At 49.8% G+C, this 14,411-nt stretch overlaps 1 protein-coding gene across 2 annotated transcripts in view; it reads left to right on the top strand.

Moving 5' to 3' along the window:
- Nucleotides 1–14,411, top strand: part of SCUBE1 (signal peptide, CUB domain and EGF like domain containing 1) — a 140,002-nt gene that overhangs the window by 20,445 nt on the left and 105,146 nt on the right. For both annotated transcript variants that reach the window (XM_063622901.1, XM_055253153.2), the window contains exon 3: nt 2,268–2,396. In XM_063622901.1, coding sequence (XP_063478971.1) covers nt 2,268–2,396 — 129 coding nt within the window. The remainder of the gene's footprint in view (nt 1–2,267; nt 2,397–14,411) is intronic.

The raw sequence follows: 14,411 nt of genomic DNA on the forward strand, positions 1-14,411 counted from the left end.
ATTAGAAAGGACGTGGGCTTCATAGACCAACAGACCTTTGTTCTGATCTTTGCCCTACCACTTAGTATGTGACCCTGAGCAATTATCTAACTTCTCTGCACTTTAGTTTGTTCAACCATAAAATGGAGTTAAAACACCTACTCCAGAATGTTGCTGTGAGAATTAAAAGGGCTGGTGTATATTTCAGGAGTAGATACCTCCTTCTGAGGTACAAAATGAGAGAAAGTTCTTTTACCCAAGCATGGAATAAAAGTCCTTTTCCTCAGTCTGATTGATCCAACCTAAGTCACCTACCAACCCTGGGACCAATAGCAGTTGCTAGTGGCATGTGCTGTTTGGATAAGACTGATAAGTCTCCACCCCCAGAGTTAGGACCAGGCCAGCTTCCCCCTGAATCACCTGCTTGAAGGAGGAAAGGAGGGAGGGAACAGTTTGGGGGCTGCTGAGTCAAATAGGGTGTGAGGTGATACTCATGCTGACAGGTACTGAAAATAAGTGGCCAGTGGGCAGACTGTAACAATATTAAGGGTGTAGAAAAACCACACTTTGGTAGCTGATTTGATGTTAAGGGAGCAGTGGAAAGAAAACAATATTCACCGGGATGAGGAACCCCAGGTAACTGCAGGTTGATGAGTTAAAGTTGGGCTTTGTTGCCTTTGGAGTACCTTTGGAATACCCAGGGGAAGAGGTGGTTGCATTAGTCTATCTGGGGCTCTGGAGAAAGGGCAGGGCTGCAAACAGAGACTGGGAAGTAATCAGTATCTCTTAGTTTTTTAAAATCTATGCCGGGTGAGGTGGCTCAGGCCTGTAATCCCAGCACTTTGGGGGGCCGAGGTGGGCAGATCACGAGGTCAGGAGATGGAGACCATCCTGGCTGACATTGTGAAACCCCGTCTCTATTAAAAATACAAAAAATTAGCCAGGCATGGTGGCACGCGCCTATAGTCCAGCTACTCGGGAGGCTGAGGCAGGCAAATCGCTTGAACCCGGGAGGTGGAGGTTGCAGTGAGCTGAGATCACACCATTGCACTCCAGCCTGGGCGACAGAGGGAGATGCTGACTCAAAAACAAAAACAAAACAAAAATAAGTAAACAAATAAATAAAATCTATGTGCCTTTTCAATAAACATAAAATATCACATTCTCCCTTAATTTTATTTGCAATTTATAAGTGTATTAAATATCAGAATTAAAAACAGGCACCTCCTGAGATGCACTTCCGGTTCCACTTAGTGCTGCACTTCTGGTTCCGGTTCCAGTTCCCCTGTGGGGGACACTTCCGGCCCTCCTCTCTCCCCAGCGTGTCTCGGAGCCTCTGGAGGTCAGGGTGACTGTAGGTTGAGATGAGTGAGGCCAGAGGGGTCTCAGGGGGATGCCGAAGACCCTGCAGAAGAGCCGGCACCACCAGGCTGGCAAATTCTCGCTGTGCCTGGTGCCCTCCCAATGAGGCCAGCTGTGACCGGGGTTAGGCCCCTTGGGCTCTGAAACCCATGGGTTTGAATCCCTCGGATTCGAATCCCATTTGTGCCACTTCCTAGGTGTGTGACCTTCCATGAGGTTTTAGCCTCACTGTGCCTTGGTGAGAATGGTGCCTGTATCACTGAGTTAGTGTGGGATTGAAGAGGTAATGACATGGCCTTACAAGCAGGACTTGGGCATGGAAGCAGCTCAGACAAGGTTAACTAGGCGTGTTCCTGTCATTCTCCAGGGTCTCTCAAATATCTCTGGAACTCCAGAATTGATAGCCCTTTGACCCCTGATGGGAAATGTTGAAAAAGCCTTAAAACAGCAAAAAGGGTGACCTTTACCAAGGCTTTTGGCCATTGTTTATGAGACAGGAGCCTTTGTTATAGCGAGGAAGCTGGAGCAGTTGAAATGCAGGCATCAGACACTGATGTGGAAAGAAACTGTTTGGAGGAGTTAGTGGACTTTTCTTTCATTCCAAAGATTACACTTTTTGGTGATGTGCAGTTAATTTTACTCAATACCCCCTGCTTCAAGAGAGCTAGTTTTTGGAAATTGTATGCCGGCTCAGTGGAGGCAGAACTAGGTGTGAATCTTGCCTGTTCACTGTGGTAGGAACTGGAAGGCACCCCACACATGATTAGCATTTTTATAATCCTTGAGTCCCCAGCTCCCAGGGAGGACTGAAGTGAATACTTGTTGAATCATCCCCTAGTCACTCATATCCCGGTGGCTTCCATGGTGTTGGGAGAGGGGACCACCAGGCTCTTCTTCTGACACCTCTCATGCCCTTCCTTTTGCAGACATTGACGAGTGTGAGAATGACTACTACAATGGGGGCTGTGTCCACGAGTGCATCAACATCCCGGGGAACTACAGGTGCACCTGCTTTGATGGCTTCATGCTGGCACACGATGGACACAACTGCCTGGGTGAGTGATTCAGCCGCAGCCTACCCTCTGGGCACACGCTGCCTGTTGCTTTGCTCCAGCTTACAGAGTTGGGAGCCATGGGAAGGTTCTCCTTCCTTTGGCTTCCTGTATTAGTTTGCCAGGGTTGTCATAACAAAATACCACAGACTGGGTGGCTTAGACAACAGAAGTTTATTGCCTCACAGTTCTGGAGTCTGGCAGTCCAAGATCGAGGTGTGGGCAGGGTTGGTTTTTTGGAGGCCCCGCTCCTCCGTCAGGCTTGCAGGTGGCCACCTTCTTTCTCCTCGTGTCTTCACATGGTCTTCCCACTGTGCATGCACGTGTCTAGTGTCTCTCTGTGTCCTAATCTCTTCTTTTTTTTTTTTTTTTTTGAGATGGAGTCTTGCTGTGTCACCCAAGCATGCAGTGGTGCGATCTCAGCTCACTGCAACCTCCACCTCCCGGGTTCAAGAGATTCTCCTGCCTCACCCTCCCAAGTAGCTGGGATTACAGGCGTGCCACCACACCTGGCTAATTTTTGTATTTTTAGTAGAGACGGGGTTTTTGCCATGGTGGCCAGGCTGGTCTCGAACTACTGACCTTGTGATCCGCCCTCTTTGGCTTCCCAAAGTGCTGGGATAACAGGCGTGAGCCACTGCCTTACCTCAGGCATTACTTCAGGTGTTTTTATGTGGCCCCTGTTACCACTATTTTTCTAGTTGCCCCATAGTCTGATAAATTACTGATAACCTGTATCAGTTTCCTGGGGCTGCCATGACAAAGTAACAAACTAGGGCTTAAACAACAGAAATGGATTCTCTTGGTTAGGAGTCCAAACTCAAGGTGTAGGCAGGATAATTCCTTCTGAGAGCTGCAAGGGATCATCTGTTCCAGGCCTTTCTCGTAGCTTCTGGTAACGTCAGGGATTCCTTGGCTTGTAGATGGCATTCTCCCTCTGTCTTCACGTTGTCTCAGCTCTATGTGGGTCTGGCTCTGTGTCCAAATTTTCCTCTTTTATAAGGACACCAGTCATGTTGCATCAGGGCCCACCCTAACAATCTCATCTTAACCGGACGTCTGCCAAGACCTTATTTCCAACAAAAGTCACATTCACAAGTACTGGGAGTTGCGAATCCAACATCTTTTGAAGGGACATCATTCAACCTGTAACAGAGGGAATTCAAAGTCTGTCACAGAAGAACAATATCTTGTCATGGGAAACACATGGCTCTCAAAGCAGACGTGTCTGTCCCCGAGGCCCTCTTCTACCACTGGCCGCTGGGTGACCAGGGCACAGCAGCTGGAGCCCAGGGGGTATGGGCATGGATTTGGCAGGAGCATGGCCATAGATACTTTATTGATTGTCTGGGTCTCAGGCCCTTGTTGGTAGAGGGAGGCTGTGAGAAGCAGCTTCCTCACAGGGTTGTCGTGAGCAATGACTGAGATAATGTCCAGATGGCCGAGAAAAAGGCTCGGCACAGGGGACTCTCAGCAGCTGAGAGCTGTTACTATCTACATGGTGTCCGAGCCTCAGTCTTCTCCAGTCTCCAACAGGCATAACTGCGTAATCCACTTCCCAAGATCGCGTGTGAGGATGAGGTGACAGTGTGAAGTGACTAGCCCCTGTTAGGTGCTAAATAGTCAAAAAAAAAAATAGTCAACACAGGCATTACTACTCCAGCTGACTCGGCTGCCTTTCTGTGGTTAGACATTTAGATTGTTTGCTTTTTTGTTTTTTTACCGTAAGAATCCAGAGGTGGTTCTGGGCATAAAACTTTTTTGTCCCCTGTTTTCCCAATTGTTTCCTTAGGAATGCTTCACAAAAGTGGAACCACTGGGTCAAAGGATCATTTGGTTTTCTATGGCTATCTAAAAGGGCTCAGCAAACCTTCTGTTGTGCCAGCTGGTTTGTGGGTGTGTGGTAGAGGACGCTCGGTGTCCTGAGTGCTCTGGAACTTTCCCTCGTAATGGGGTGTTAGCCTTAGACCTGCCTGCCTGTTTTTGTCCAACCCGTGTTGGATGTCAGATAAGTTTGTTGTGGAAGACATCTGTGAGCATGTAATTACACCCCGAATAAATGCCCAAGTGGAAGTCTGAGCAGCAGTTTATTGAAGCCCAGAGGGGCCTGTGAAGAGCTACGCGTGGATGCAGTGAGTGTGGGGGTAGAAGCGGGGCTAACTCCCTGGGGGTCTTCAAAGAGGAGGTAGCATTGAGTGGAACCTCCGAGGTTGGGGATAAGTTTGCTAGGCCAAGGGCAGAGCCTACACAGAGCTGCAGGCAGCCCCTGAGGCTCAGCTCCTGGTACGTGCAGGGAGCAGCAGGCGTGGGGCTGTGGAGGTGAGCAGGGCATTGACTAGATTGTGAAGAACTGGGACCCCACGATGTTGATCGTGCCGGATGCCAGGTGAAGTATCTTCCAAGAGTTATCTCATTTAATCCTCCCAAAACGTAAGTGCTTGGCTTTCTTAGTTGTTTGCTCCATTTTCAAATGATAGAGAGAGTATGTTTTGGGCTCTGATCAGTCAGTGAAGACAGAGCTGACAGTCCCTGTGGGACAGCCAGTTAAAAGCAGGCAATATCACCCAGTGGCCAAGAGGAGAGACCTTGGGAACTGCCAGTTTGGGGCTTAAATTCTAGCCCTTCTCTATCAGCTGTGTGACCTTTGGCCAGCCACTTTACCTCTCCATGCCTCAGTTTCCTCACTTGAAAAATGGAAGGCATAGTCCCTATCTGGTAGGGCTCTTGTGAGGATTAAATGAGATCATGGATGTGGAGCATGTAGCAGAGTGTCTGGCACCAAATGCTCAACATGTAACCAGCATTCATGTGGTCATTGGCTTCCAGAGGAGATGTGTTGATGTGGAGTGGTTTGATACCTCCAAGACCTCGTGGGGACCAGTCCCCACCATGTACACTCCCACGGCTGTGCCCGACATGTGGGAGTCTCCTTCCAGCCACTGTACTCTTACCTGTGCAGAACCACCTATTTGTAAATACTCCCAGTGCCCCAGAGCCTGACGCCAGCAGCCTGCAGACTAGCAGTGGGTCTGTGTGGGCCTTTGCCTCAGCAATGTTGTTTTCACAATGGATTATGTTTACACCGATGAATTTAAAAGAACTGGGTAAGGTTCCCCGCTGCCCCACCACCTCCGAGCACAGATTGCAACCTCACGCGGCTCTAACTTGCACACACAGCAGCCAAGAAAAGGCTCTCTCTGTTGCTCCTCTGCCTTCGGCTGAGGGCAGACCCTTCCCAACAGAGTTCTTTCTGTTCAGGCTTTCTCTTTCTCAAGACAAAACTCCAGCTCTAGAGAAGCCAGACCTTGGTTCCAACAGGCTCCAACCCATCCTGACCACGTGACCTCAAGCTAGTTAATTGACTTCTTGGAGTCTCAGCTCCCTCATCCATGAAACGCTGTAAGAACTAGAGTACCTCGTACTCTAGGATCATGGGGCTTAATCAGTGTTGGCAGAAATAAATCATGCTGTAAGAGTCAGCTGGGCTTGGCGTTTGAAGATTTAGGCTCAAATTCAGGTGTCACCGCTCGTGAGTTTTATAGTTTGGGACCTGTTCCTCTAGCCCACCAAGCTTCAGTTCCCCTAACTATGAAATGGGTCAGTAATACCTGTCTCAGAGGGTCAGTGTCATGATTAAATCTGAAAGGAGATTGCGCAGAGCTTGTGTACAGATGTAAATTCTGTGCAGGTGCTGGATATTTTCATCATTTTCCAGCAGAGGCTTCAAGCTGGCAACCCACAGTCCCCATCTGGCCCACAGACATGTTTGGTTTGTCCCCATGGTGGTGTCATTTGTTCTTATTAAATTATTTGTCAACACTTAAAAATTAGGGGTTATCACATAAAAAAATCAATATTTCTAGCATCATTCCATCTCAGCCACAGTTACGCAGCCCCTGACGTTTGCGGGACTTAGGACAGGAGTCCAGATGGAGGCCCCTATCCTACATGGCTAAAATATTAAAGTAATTAATAAGCTCCCAAACAAGAATGACTCTGCCTGTTCTACCTTGACAAATATTCCTAACTAATGACCTAGAGGCCAGGCTGGAATTTAGAAGACTGCTTGGATTTTGCACCAGAAAGTGGTAGCACGGGCAATGCCTGCTCCCTCCCTGCCTTTCCCACTCTTGGCTCCACCCCACACCATGATGAGCCTCAGCACACCCTAACTCAAATGTGCAAGCTTTGGCCATTTACCCCGAAAGCAGCCACCTTTTGCCTAAGTCTTACTCAGGCCTAAGTGTCGTCTGATAGGCTTAGGACCATTTTGAGGGAGTTTTAGGGTCCTAAATACCCAGCATGTCATGTGGAGTGGTAGGCATGTGTTTCAGGTGCTCATGACTCCCCTGTGGACTCCTTACTCCATAGTGGCGGGGGCGAGGGGGTGCTGCTGCAGCCACAGGAGAGGCAGAACAGGGACCCCCAAAGTGTGGGGGCCCAGGGCAACAGCACTCTCACTCACATCTCACTGTGGTGCTGGCAGCAGCTAGAGTGAAATACACCGGAGCTGCCTGCTTCAGAGGGGGTGTGTACTCTCTTGTTTGCCACAGTCTCCACCACTCCCTATTACTTGCATCCAGCTTTGGCCATTTAACTACCTGCTTGAGATTGTGCTGCCTGGAAATGTTTGGAATTCTTTGTGCTGCCTGACAAAGCTTCCTGCACAAGGTTTTGTCCCCAGTGGGCATTTGGTGGCTGTGAGTGACCCACTGACTTGTTGGAAGGTTCTCTGTCTTCGCTGCCTTGTGCATTCTTGACTGCCTCTGGGCAGTCACTGAATGAACCTCACCCCACAGCCCATCGCCCATCAGGAATAGTTAGGCCCGTTCGCACCTCCTCTGTTTTGTCTCAAGAAGTCTGGGTCAAGAGTCTTGTCCAGTTGTAACATTCCTCTCTGAACCACCACTGAATTCCTTAGGGATGGGGGCTGGGATAAAACCCTGATCACCTTAGAAATAAACAGGTCAGTTTGAAAAGTGTTCTGAGCTGATTAGGAGAAATGAGGCTGATGGCTTACAAGTTATTTTCTTGCCTAAGTTTTCACAGTTGAACCTTTTCTTTTCTTTCGAGTAAGCGAGGTTATTTTCCTGTGGAGATGGCCTGCCTGTGACTGTGTCCTGTAGGGTGGCCAAGTCTGTCCTCTGGGGAGCAAAGCCCTCACTCTATTTGACATCTTTATTGAGGAATTTCTCAAATATAACAGAAAATGACACCAGAGGGAATTGAAACCATGATGAGATCTTGCTCAACCCCAAATGGCTGCTTTTAGCTGTGTAATTACTTGAAATAGCAGTAGTTCTGTTTGAAAAATATTATTCCAAACTCCATGCAATTGGACAGCAGAGCAATATTTAGGCTAATAGAATAAGATTTTTTTCATCTTAAATTAAAACCAGCAGTGGATAATTTCTTCCCGTCTCCACAAAGCAAGGCTCCTCTTTCTCTAAAGCCATTAGTTCACTTAGCCAGATGTTTTCTTCGACCCCAATCTTTACCTTGACTTACTGAAAAATACGTCTCTCAAGTTGCTCACAGTTTGAATTTTGGACCTGCCTCTCGGCACTTTTTTTCCCTGATGAAGAGAAGTCATCTGTATCCAGGTTCAGAAGCATTGATTTATTAGCCAGCTCTCTCCATTCCATTAACATTTATTGAGCACCAACCCTATGCCCAGCCTCGTGCTGGGTAGACCCTCCTGCTTGAGTGAGATTCAGGAGCTTTGGTTGAGTCTCCTGTGTGCCTGGATTTGCCCGGGATGCTGTGCTCAGTTCTCTCGTTAGTGCTCACAGCATCCAAAGACATTAGTGTCTTCTTTCTACAAACGAGGAAACTAAGGCGCAGTGAGGGAAAGTGACCTACCCAAGCTCACACAGACAGTAGGTGGTAGAGCAAGGACTAGAGCCCAGGTCTGGGATTTTGCCAATTTAAGCCTGTAAGCCTACCCTGCTGCCCACCCCCTGCCCCATAGTGCCCAAACTGCACCAGTTCCGAGAGGCTGGCCAGGGCCTCCTTGTCGTAGGGTGTTAGATATGCACGCCTGTATCTATCAGTGAGTTTGGGAGTCACTGAGAGCATCCAGAGATCCCAGCACATGCCAGGCCAGGCACAGGCAGGGAGTGTGCTGAAGGGCAAGCGGGCACCCCTTGCTCTAGAGAGCTCACACCAAGGGTGCCTCCACCCCATAGCTCGTTCAGCCTCCTTGGGCCAAGAGCAGAGCTTGTGGCCTTGTTTAGGCACCTCACATCACCCTTGAGCCACCCTCGGGACCTTGTCTTACACCATCCGACTGTACGGAGCCCTCCGCTCCAGCACCCTCCTCTCATGGCCCCCATTGCTTCCACAGTAGCTTGAGGCCCCTCCGGCCAGGGCCCCACCAGCCTCCCCCCCAACCCCATTTCTCACCCACTCGCCCACTGGCCCACTGGCCCAGCCTTCCCTGTACCCGCAGAGTCCTACACAGATCTGTTGACAGGCTGTTCCTCCCCAGCAGGGATCTGGTGAGGTCCTGCTCATCCTTCAAGCCCCAACCAAACCTCCCCTTGCTCAGAGGTCTGCTGTGACCCACACCACACAGTTACATCTCCACTGCAGCTCTGTGTCACGGTCCTCTCTTCTTCCCCTGAAAGCAGAATTTGTCTTGTTTACCTTTCTGTCTGTCTTCTTAGAACCTAGTGCAGTGTCGGCTATATTGTAGGCATTTAGTAAATATTTGTAGAATAAATGAATGAATGGATTTGTCAAAATGCCTTGTAATCTAAAAACCCGCTCACCCAGCAAACCTCTGATTTTGCACCAGAAAGTGGTAGCATGGGCAATGCCTGCTCCCTCCCTGCCTTTCCCATCCCTGGCTCCATCCCACACCATGACGAGCCTCAGCACACCCTAACGCAAATGTGCAAGCTTTGGCCATTTACCCTGAAAGCAGCCACCTTTTGCCTAGGTCTTACTCAGACCTAAGTGTCATCTGATAGGCTTAGGACCATTTGAGGGGAGTTTTAGGGTCCTAAATACCCAGGATATAACGTAGAGTGGTAGGCATAGGGCAGAGGTAAAGATTAATTAGATGAGGTATCTCTCGCAGGGCTCTTAGGTCCATGAGGAAGCCAGAAATATTCACAACTCTAATGAAGGGGAGAAAGTGCTATATTAGGGCCAGGCATGGTAACTCATGCCTGTAATCCCAGCACTTTGAGAGACCGAGGCAGGTAGATCACTTGAGGTCAGGAGTTCGAGACCAGCCTGGCCAACATGGTGAAACACCGTTTCTACTAAAAATACAAAAAAAAAAAAGCCGGATTTGGTGGCAGGCGCCTGTAGTCCCAACTACTTGGGAGACTGAGGCAGGAGAATCACCTGAACCCAGGGGGCAGAGGTTGCAATGAGCTGAGATTACACCACTGCACTCCAGCCTGGGCGACGGAGTGAGACTCTGTCCAAAAAAAAAAAAAAAAAAAAGTGCCACATTAGGAATAATACTAAAGCCTTCCACTTAGTATTCATCCATTTGTTTATTCCAAAAAAATTGTTCTGAGCACCTGCTATATGCCAGACATGGTTTTAAGTGCTTGCTATGGCGGCGAACAAAAGCTACAACATCTCCCTGCTTATGAACTTACATAGAGGAGAAAGACAGTGAACATGTGAACATGTAACTCAGTAACTTCAGCCAGGTCAGAGCCACTGAAAAAATAGTAAAACAAATAATGTGATACAAAGTGATGGGGGGAGGGTGACAGCATTGGGTAGGGTAGGATTCCAGTTACTATTGCTGCATAAGAAACCACTTCAATATGTATCAAGGCCAGGCTTGGTGGCTCACACCTATAATCCCAACACTTTGGGAGGCCAAGGTAGGAGGATCACTTGAGCCCAGGAGTTTGACACCAGTCTGGGCAACATAGCAAGACCCCATCTCTACAAAAATTTAAAAAATTAGCCAGGCATGGAGGTGTGCACCAGTGGCCCCAGCTACTAAGGAGGCTGAGGTGAGAGGATTGCACGAGCCCAGGAGGTTGAGGCTGCAGTGAGTTATGTTTGCACTGCTGCACTCCAGCCTGGGCAACGGAGCAAGATCCTGACTCAGTAAAACTAAAAAAAGTTTTAAAAAATATGTATTGAAAAATCACTATGTACCCCACAAATATGTACAATTATTACATGTCCCTTTTGAAAAATAAAATTACATTTTTTTAAAAACTACCTCACATTTAGTGGCATAAAATACTATTTTGCTCATGAATTCTGTGGCTCAAGAAGTCAGACAGGATCGGCTAGTCTCTGCTCCACGGTGTCTGGGGCCTCAGCTGGGAGACTTGAAAGCTGGGGATGACTTGATAGTCAAGAACTGGAATCATCTGGAAGTGTCTTTGCTCACAGCTGGTGGTGGTGGTTGGCTGTCAGCCAGGACACTATGGGCAGCCTCTTTATGTGGTCTTTCCACATGGGCTGGTAGGAGCTTCCGCACATCATGGCCACTGGGTCCTAAGACGACAGAATCCCATGCTTGGCAGTTTTACAGTCTAGCCTGAGAAGTCACCTCCACCAATGAGGGGAGTAACAGAGGTCTGCCCGGGGTAAGGGGAGGAAGCCTCAGTGAGAGGGAGGAAGTACCACATGAAGGTCTAGGGAAGGTCCTCTGTCCAAGCAGAAGGGGGACAAGTGTGGTAGGAAGTGTTAGGAGTTTGGGGATGGGCCAGGATGCCTAGAGGATCAGGAGCAAGGGACACGGACTGGAGATGAGGCAACGAGGCGGGCTGGGGCTGGGTCATGCAGGGTCATATCGGCTCGAGAAAGGGGTTTGGATTTTATTCTGTTACCTGGGAAGCCGTGGGCTATTTTCACCAGGGATTGACACGTTCCAATGGACATTTTAATTTAAAAAGCGCTTCTGGCTGCTGAGTAGAGAGGCAGAGTGGCTTAAGCAGGGAAACCACTGCAGTGGCCTGGGTCAGAGCGGTTGGTGGCTTCGTTCAGGGTGACAGTGGGAGAAGTGATCGTTGAACTCACAGTGTATTTTGAAAACAGTCAACGGGAGCTGCCAGTGGATGAGATATGAGAGGTATGGGAAAAAGAGAGTCAAAACTGACGATTAGGTTTTCCCAGACTGTCTAGGGGCTTCGCTGCTGTGGCTGAGATGGGGAAGGCTAGGGGGAGGACAGATTGGGTGTGGGGGTGGACACGAAGGTACAGGACTCAGGCGTCTGTTCGTCTGAGTTCTGTTTGAAATGATAAGCAGCCATCGAAATGGAGATGGTGCACAAGCTTAGAAGTCTGTAGTCAAACCCGGGGGAAAACGTGAGGGTTTCTACATGGCGTCTAGATGGCTTTGGAAGCCAGATATTTTAATATTCACACATTTCGCAAAGATTTCACAAGCACCCACCCTATGCTGTGCCTTGCTGGGAGCTCACAATTAGGAGAGGGATGGCCTTATTTCGGGCCCTCAAGGAGCATCAGAAATCAACCTGCCTGGTTTTGAACCCTGGATCCATCACTTACTATGTGACCTTGAGCAAGTAACTCTGCTTCTCTGGGCCTCTGTATACTCCTGCATGAGGTGGGGCTGGTAACAGTGCTTATTTGACAGAAGTGATGCAGAGGCCGACGAGATGAGCTTTGTAAAAAGCATACCACAGTACCTAGCACAGAGAGCAAGGTCTCAACAGATGTGAATGAGCTAATTAACATGTATTCCTAGTGTGCAAAGCCGGAACACAGTTTAGGGAAAATGGATGTATCCTGGAGCTGGTGAAGGTGCAGGGGGCGAGCCTGGGCCTGGGCCGTGTGGGAAGCCCTTTGCCTGGGCCCTGCTCCTCATTCCTTCCAGATGAGCTGCTGCCCACGGTCCACTCCCCACCCGCCAAATGCTCTCCCAGCCTCTTGCGCTGGTTCTTGCACTTACTGTCTGTTGACTGAGGGGTCATGTGACATCACGACTTCATTGCGAACTCTGCTGTGTTCTTATTTTGTAACTTGGGACACATCATCTCATTTCTCAGAGTTGGAGTTTTGGTCTCTGTGAAACGGGGTCGGTCCCTGTCTGTTAGGATCAGATGAGGAGATGGATGTGCAAGTGGCACTTGAGGCTGCCAAGTGGAGGGGTAGAAAAGGAAGAGTAGGAGGGGCCCTCAGGGGACTCCCGATGGGGCCTGGAGCCCAGCTGCACCTGGGGGAGGAAGTCACCGGCGAGTGCCCAGATGCTCCGTGTAGGCGCTGCGCTCCAGCTCTCCCTCCGCTGGGCTGGGCTGGTCCCTGGCCTGATGAAAGGGCCTGCGCCATCCCGGCCTTTTAAAGGAGCCCCTCTCGCCTGGAAGACAGCTGGAGACAACATGTGGCTCCCTGGAACCCCTAACGAAGGCTCGAGTTGCTGCTGTTTATTTGTCTTTATACTTCAACAGCTCAAATACATTTCTTGCTGGGAAAAAAAAGTGCTGATCATCTTAGTGTAAAACTAAACAGCTTTGGACAGTCATATACTTACTCCATAAACATCAATATTTTCTAAAGTAAACTCAAGAGGTTTCTTCCTGTTCTCTTTCGTTATGCCCATCTACTACCCCACCACCTTTTCCCATTCTTGGCCCACTTTCAGGTGCTCTAAACACGCTCAGTTGGAGGGATTTGCTGTCAGAGTACAAGACAGATCCAGGCCCGCCTCTCCTCTCCGCCTTCTACAGCTGTTAATCTGAAAGAAATTATTTGGCCTGAGAGAAGGAGACTCCCTGGACAGTGTTGTACATCTTTATAGACTCACTTCCTTCTTTTCCTAAATTGCTACAAAGAAGGGGAGACCCTAGAGTGGGGTGTAGGGAGGCAGACTGGTTCAGACCTGTGTGTGTTTCGAGGTGGAGTGGCCTTTGACAGCCTCATGCCTATGGCCTGCTTGGGATTGGGTGGGGGGACAGTGGGGTGTTTATTATAGGGGGCCAGATGGTTCTTCCTCCCAGCCCCCATCTGGCCCAGCAATCAGGGCAGAATCAGTGGCCCACAGAGCAGAAGTCAGGCTCCTTAGGCCACTGATTTGCTGGGAGACCTTGGGAAATGCCCTGCCTCAGTTTTCCTGTCATATATGAAATAAAAAGATGGGATTTGATCAGTGGTTTTCAGATGCTGTCGGGTTTATAGCAGCAGAAATCTTTTTTTCCCAAGCAGAATCATGCAGGGGTCTCACATTGTGGCTGAGCGGGAGACAAGACTGGCCACAGTTAGAGCTCTGCCCCCCCACGGAGCCTGTCTCCACCTCTGCAAAGTTCCTGGAGCCCCTAGAACTCAGTTTGGAACCCCCTGGCTGGGATGCTGGGTCAGAGCCCTCCTCCCTCCAGCATCCCATGACCTGGCAGTGTGGTCGTGTGATTTGGCCCCAGGGACAGTGGCAGCTCAGCTCTTTTCTGTGTCCTCCTTGTCCCAGCAGGATGCAGTCCTTGTTTGCGCAGCTCTCGTTGTTTCTCAGAACTGTAACCTCCAGCATGGCGAACACTTTTCCTCTCCCTCACCGTCCCGCCCCTTCCTCCTCCAGGGCGTCCGTACACCTGCTGTTCTGCCCTGAGCACCCTTCCCCAGCCTCCTGATGAACGCTTAGTTTGGCTGGCCCCTACTTGTTCCTCAGGGCTCAGGTGAGGCGTCAACCCCTAGAGATAACCTCTCTGAGCTGCACAGCCTCCCCTAGGCTTCCCTCTGACACGGCCCTGAGCTCCTGGGACTGGCACTCAGGCGTCTCAGGGCAGATCTCCCTTCCTTCCTTGGGAATTCCTCCAGGGCTGAGCTCTGGATTGGCCAAGCTCTTCATCCGAGGCCTGCACAGGCCAGGCCCACAGCAGGCTCATTTGTGTGGTGGAGGATGGGCAGGTGGCAGGGTAATGGGGTAGAATGTTGGATTCTGACCCTCAGGAGGCAAACGACTTGACAGTGGCGAGTGCACAGACCTGCTGCGGGGGTCATCAGCACACTTGGAGCTGGGTAGATGTGCTGGGAAAGTCTCCCTGTCTCCCTTGGCCAGCGATGGCCTGTGACTCCCCA

The sequence above is a fragment of the Symphalangus syndactylus genome, chromosome 18, assembly GCF_028878055.3.
Source record: "Symphalangus syndactylus isolate Jambi chromosome 18, NHGRI_mSymSyn1-v2.1_pri, whole genome shotgun sequence".
Lineage (NCBI taxonomy): Eukaryota > Metazoa > Chordata > Mammalia > Primates > Hylobatidae > Symphalangus > Symphalangus syndactylus.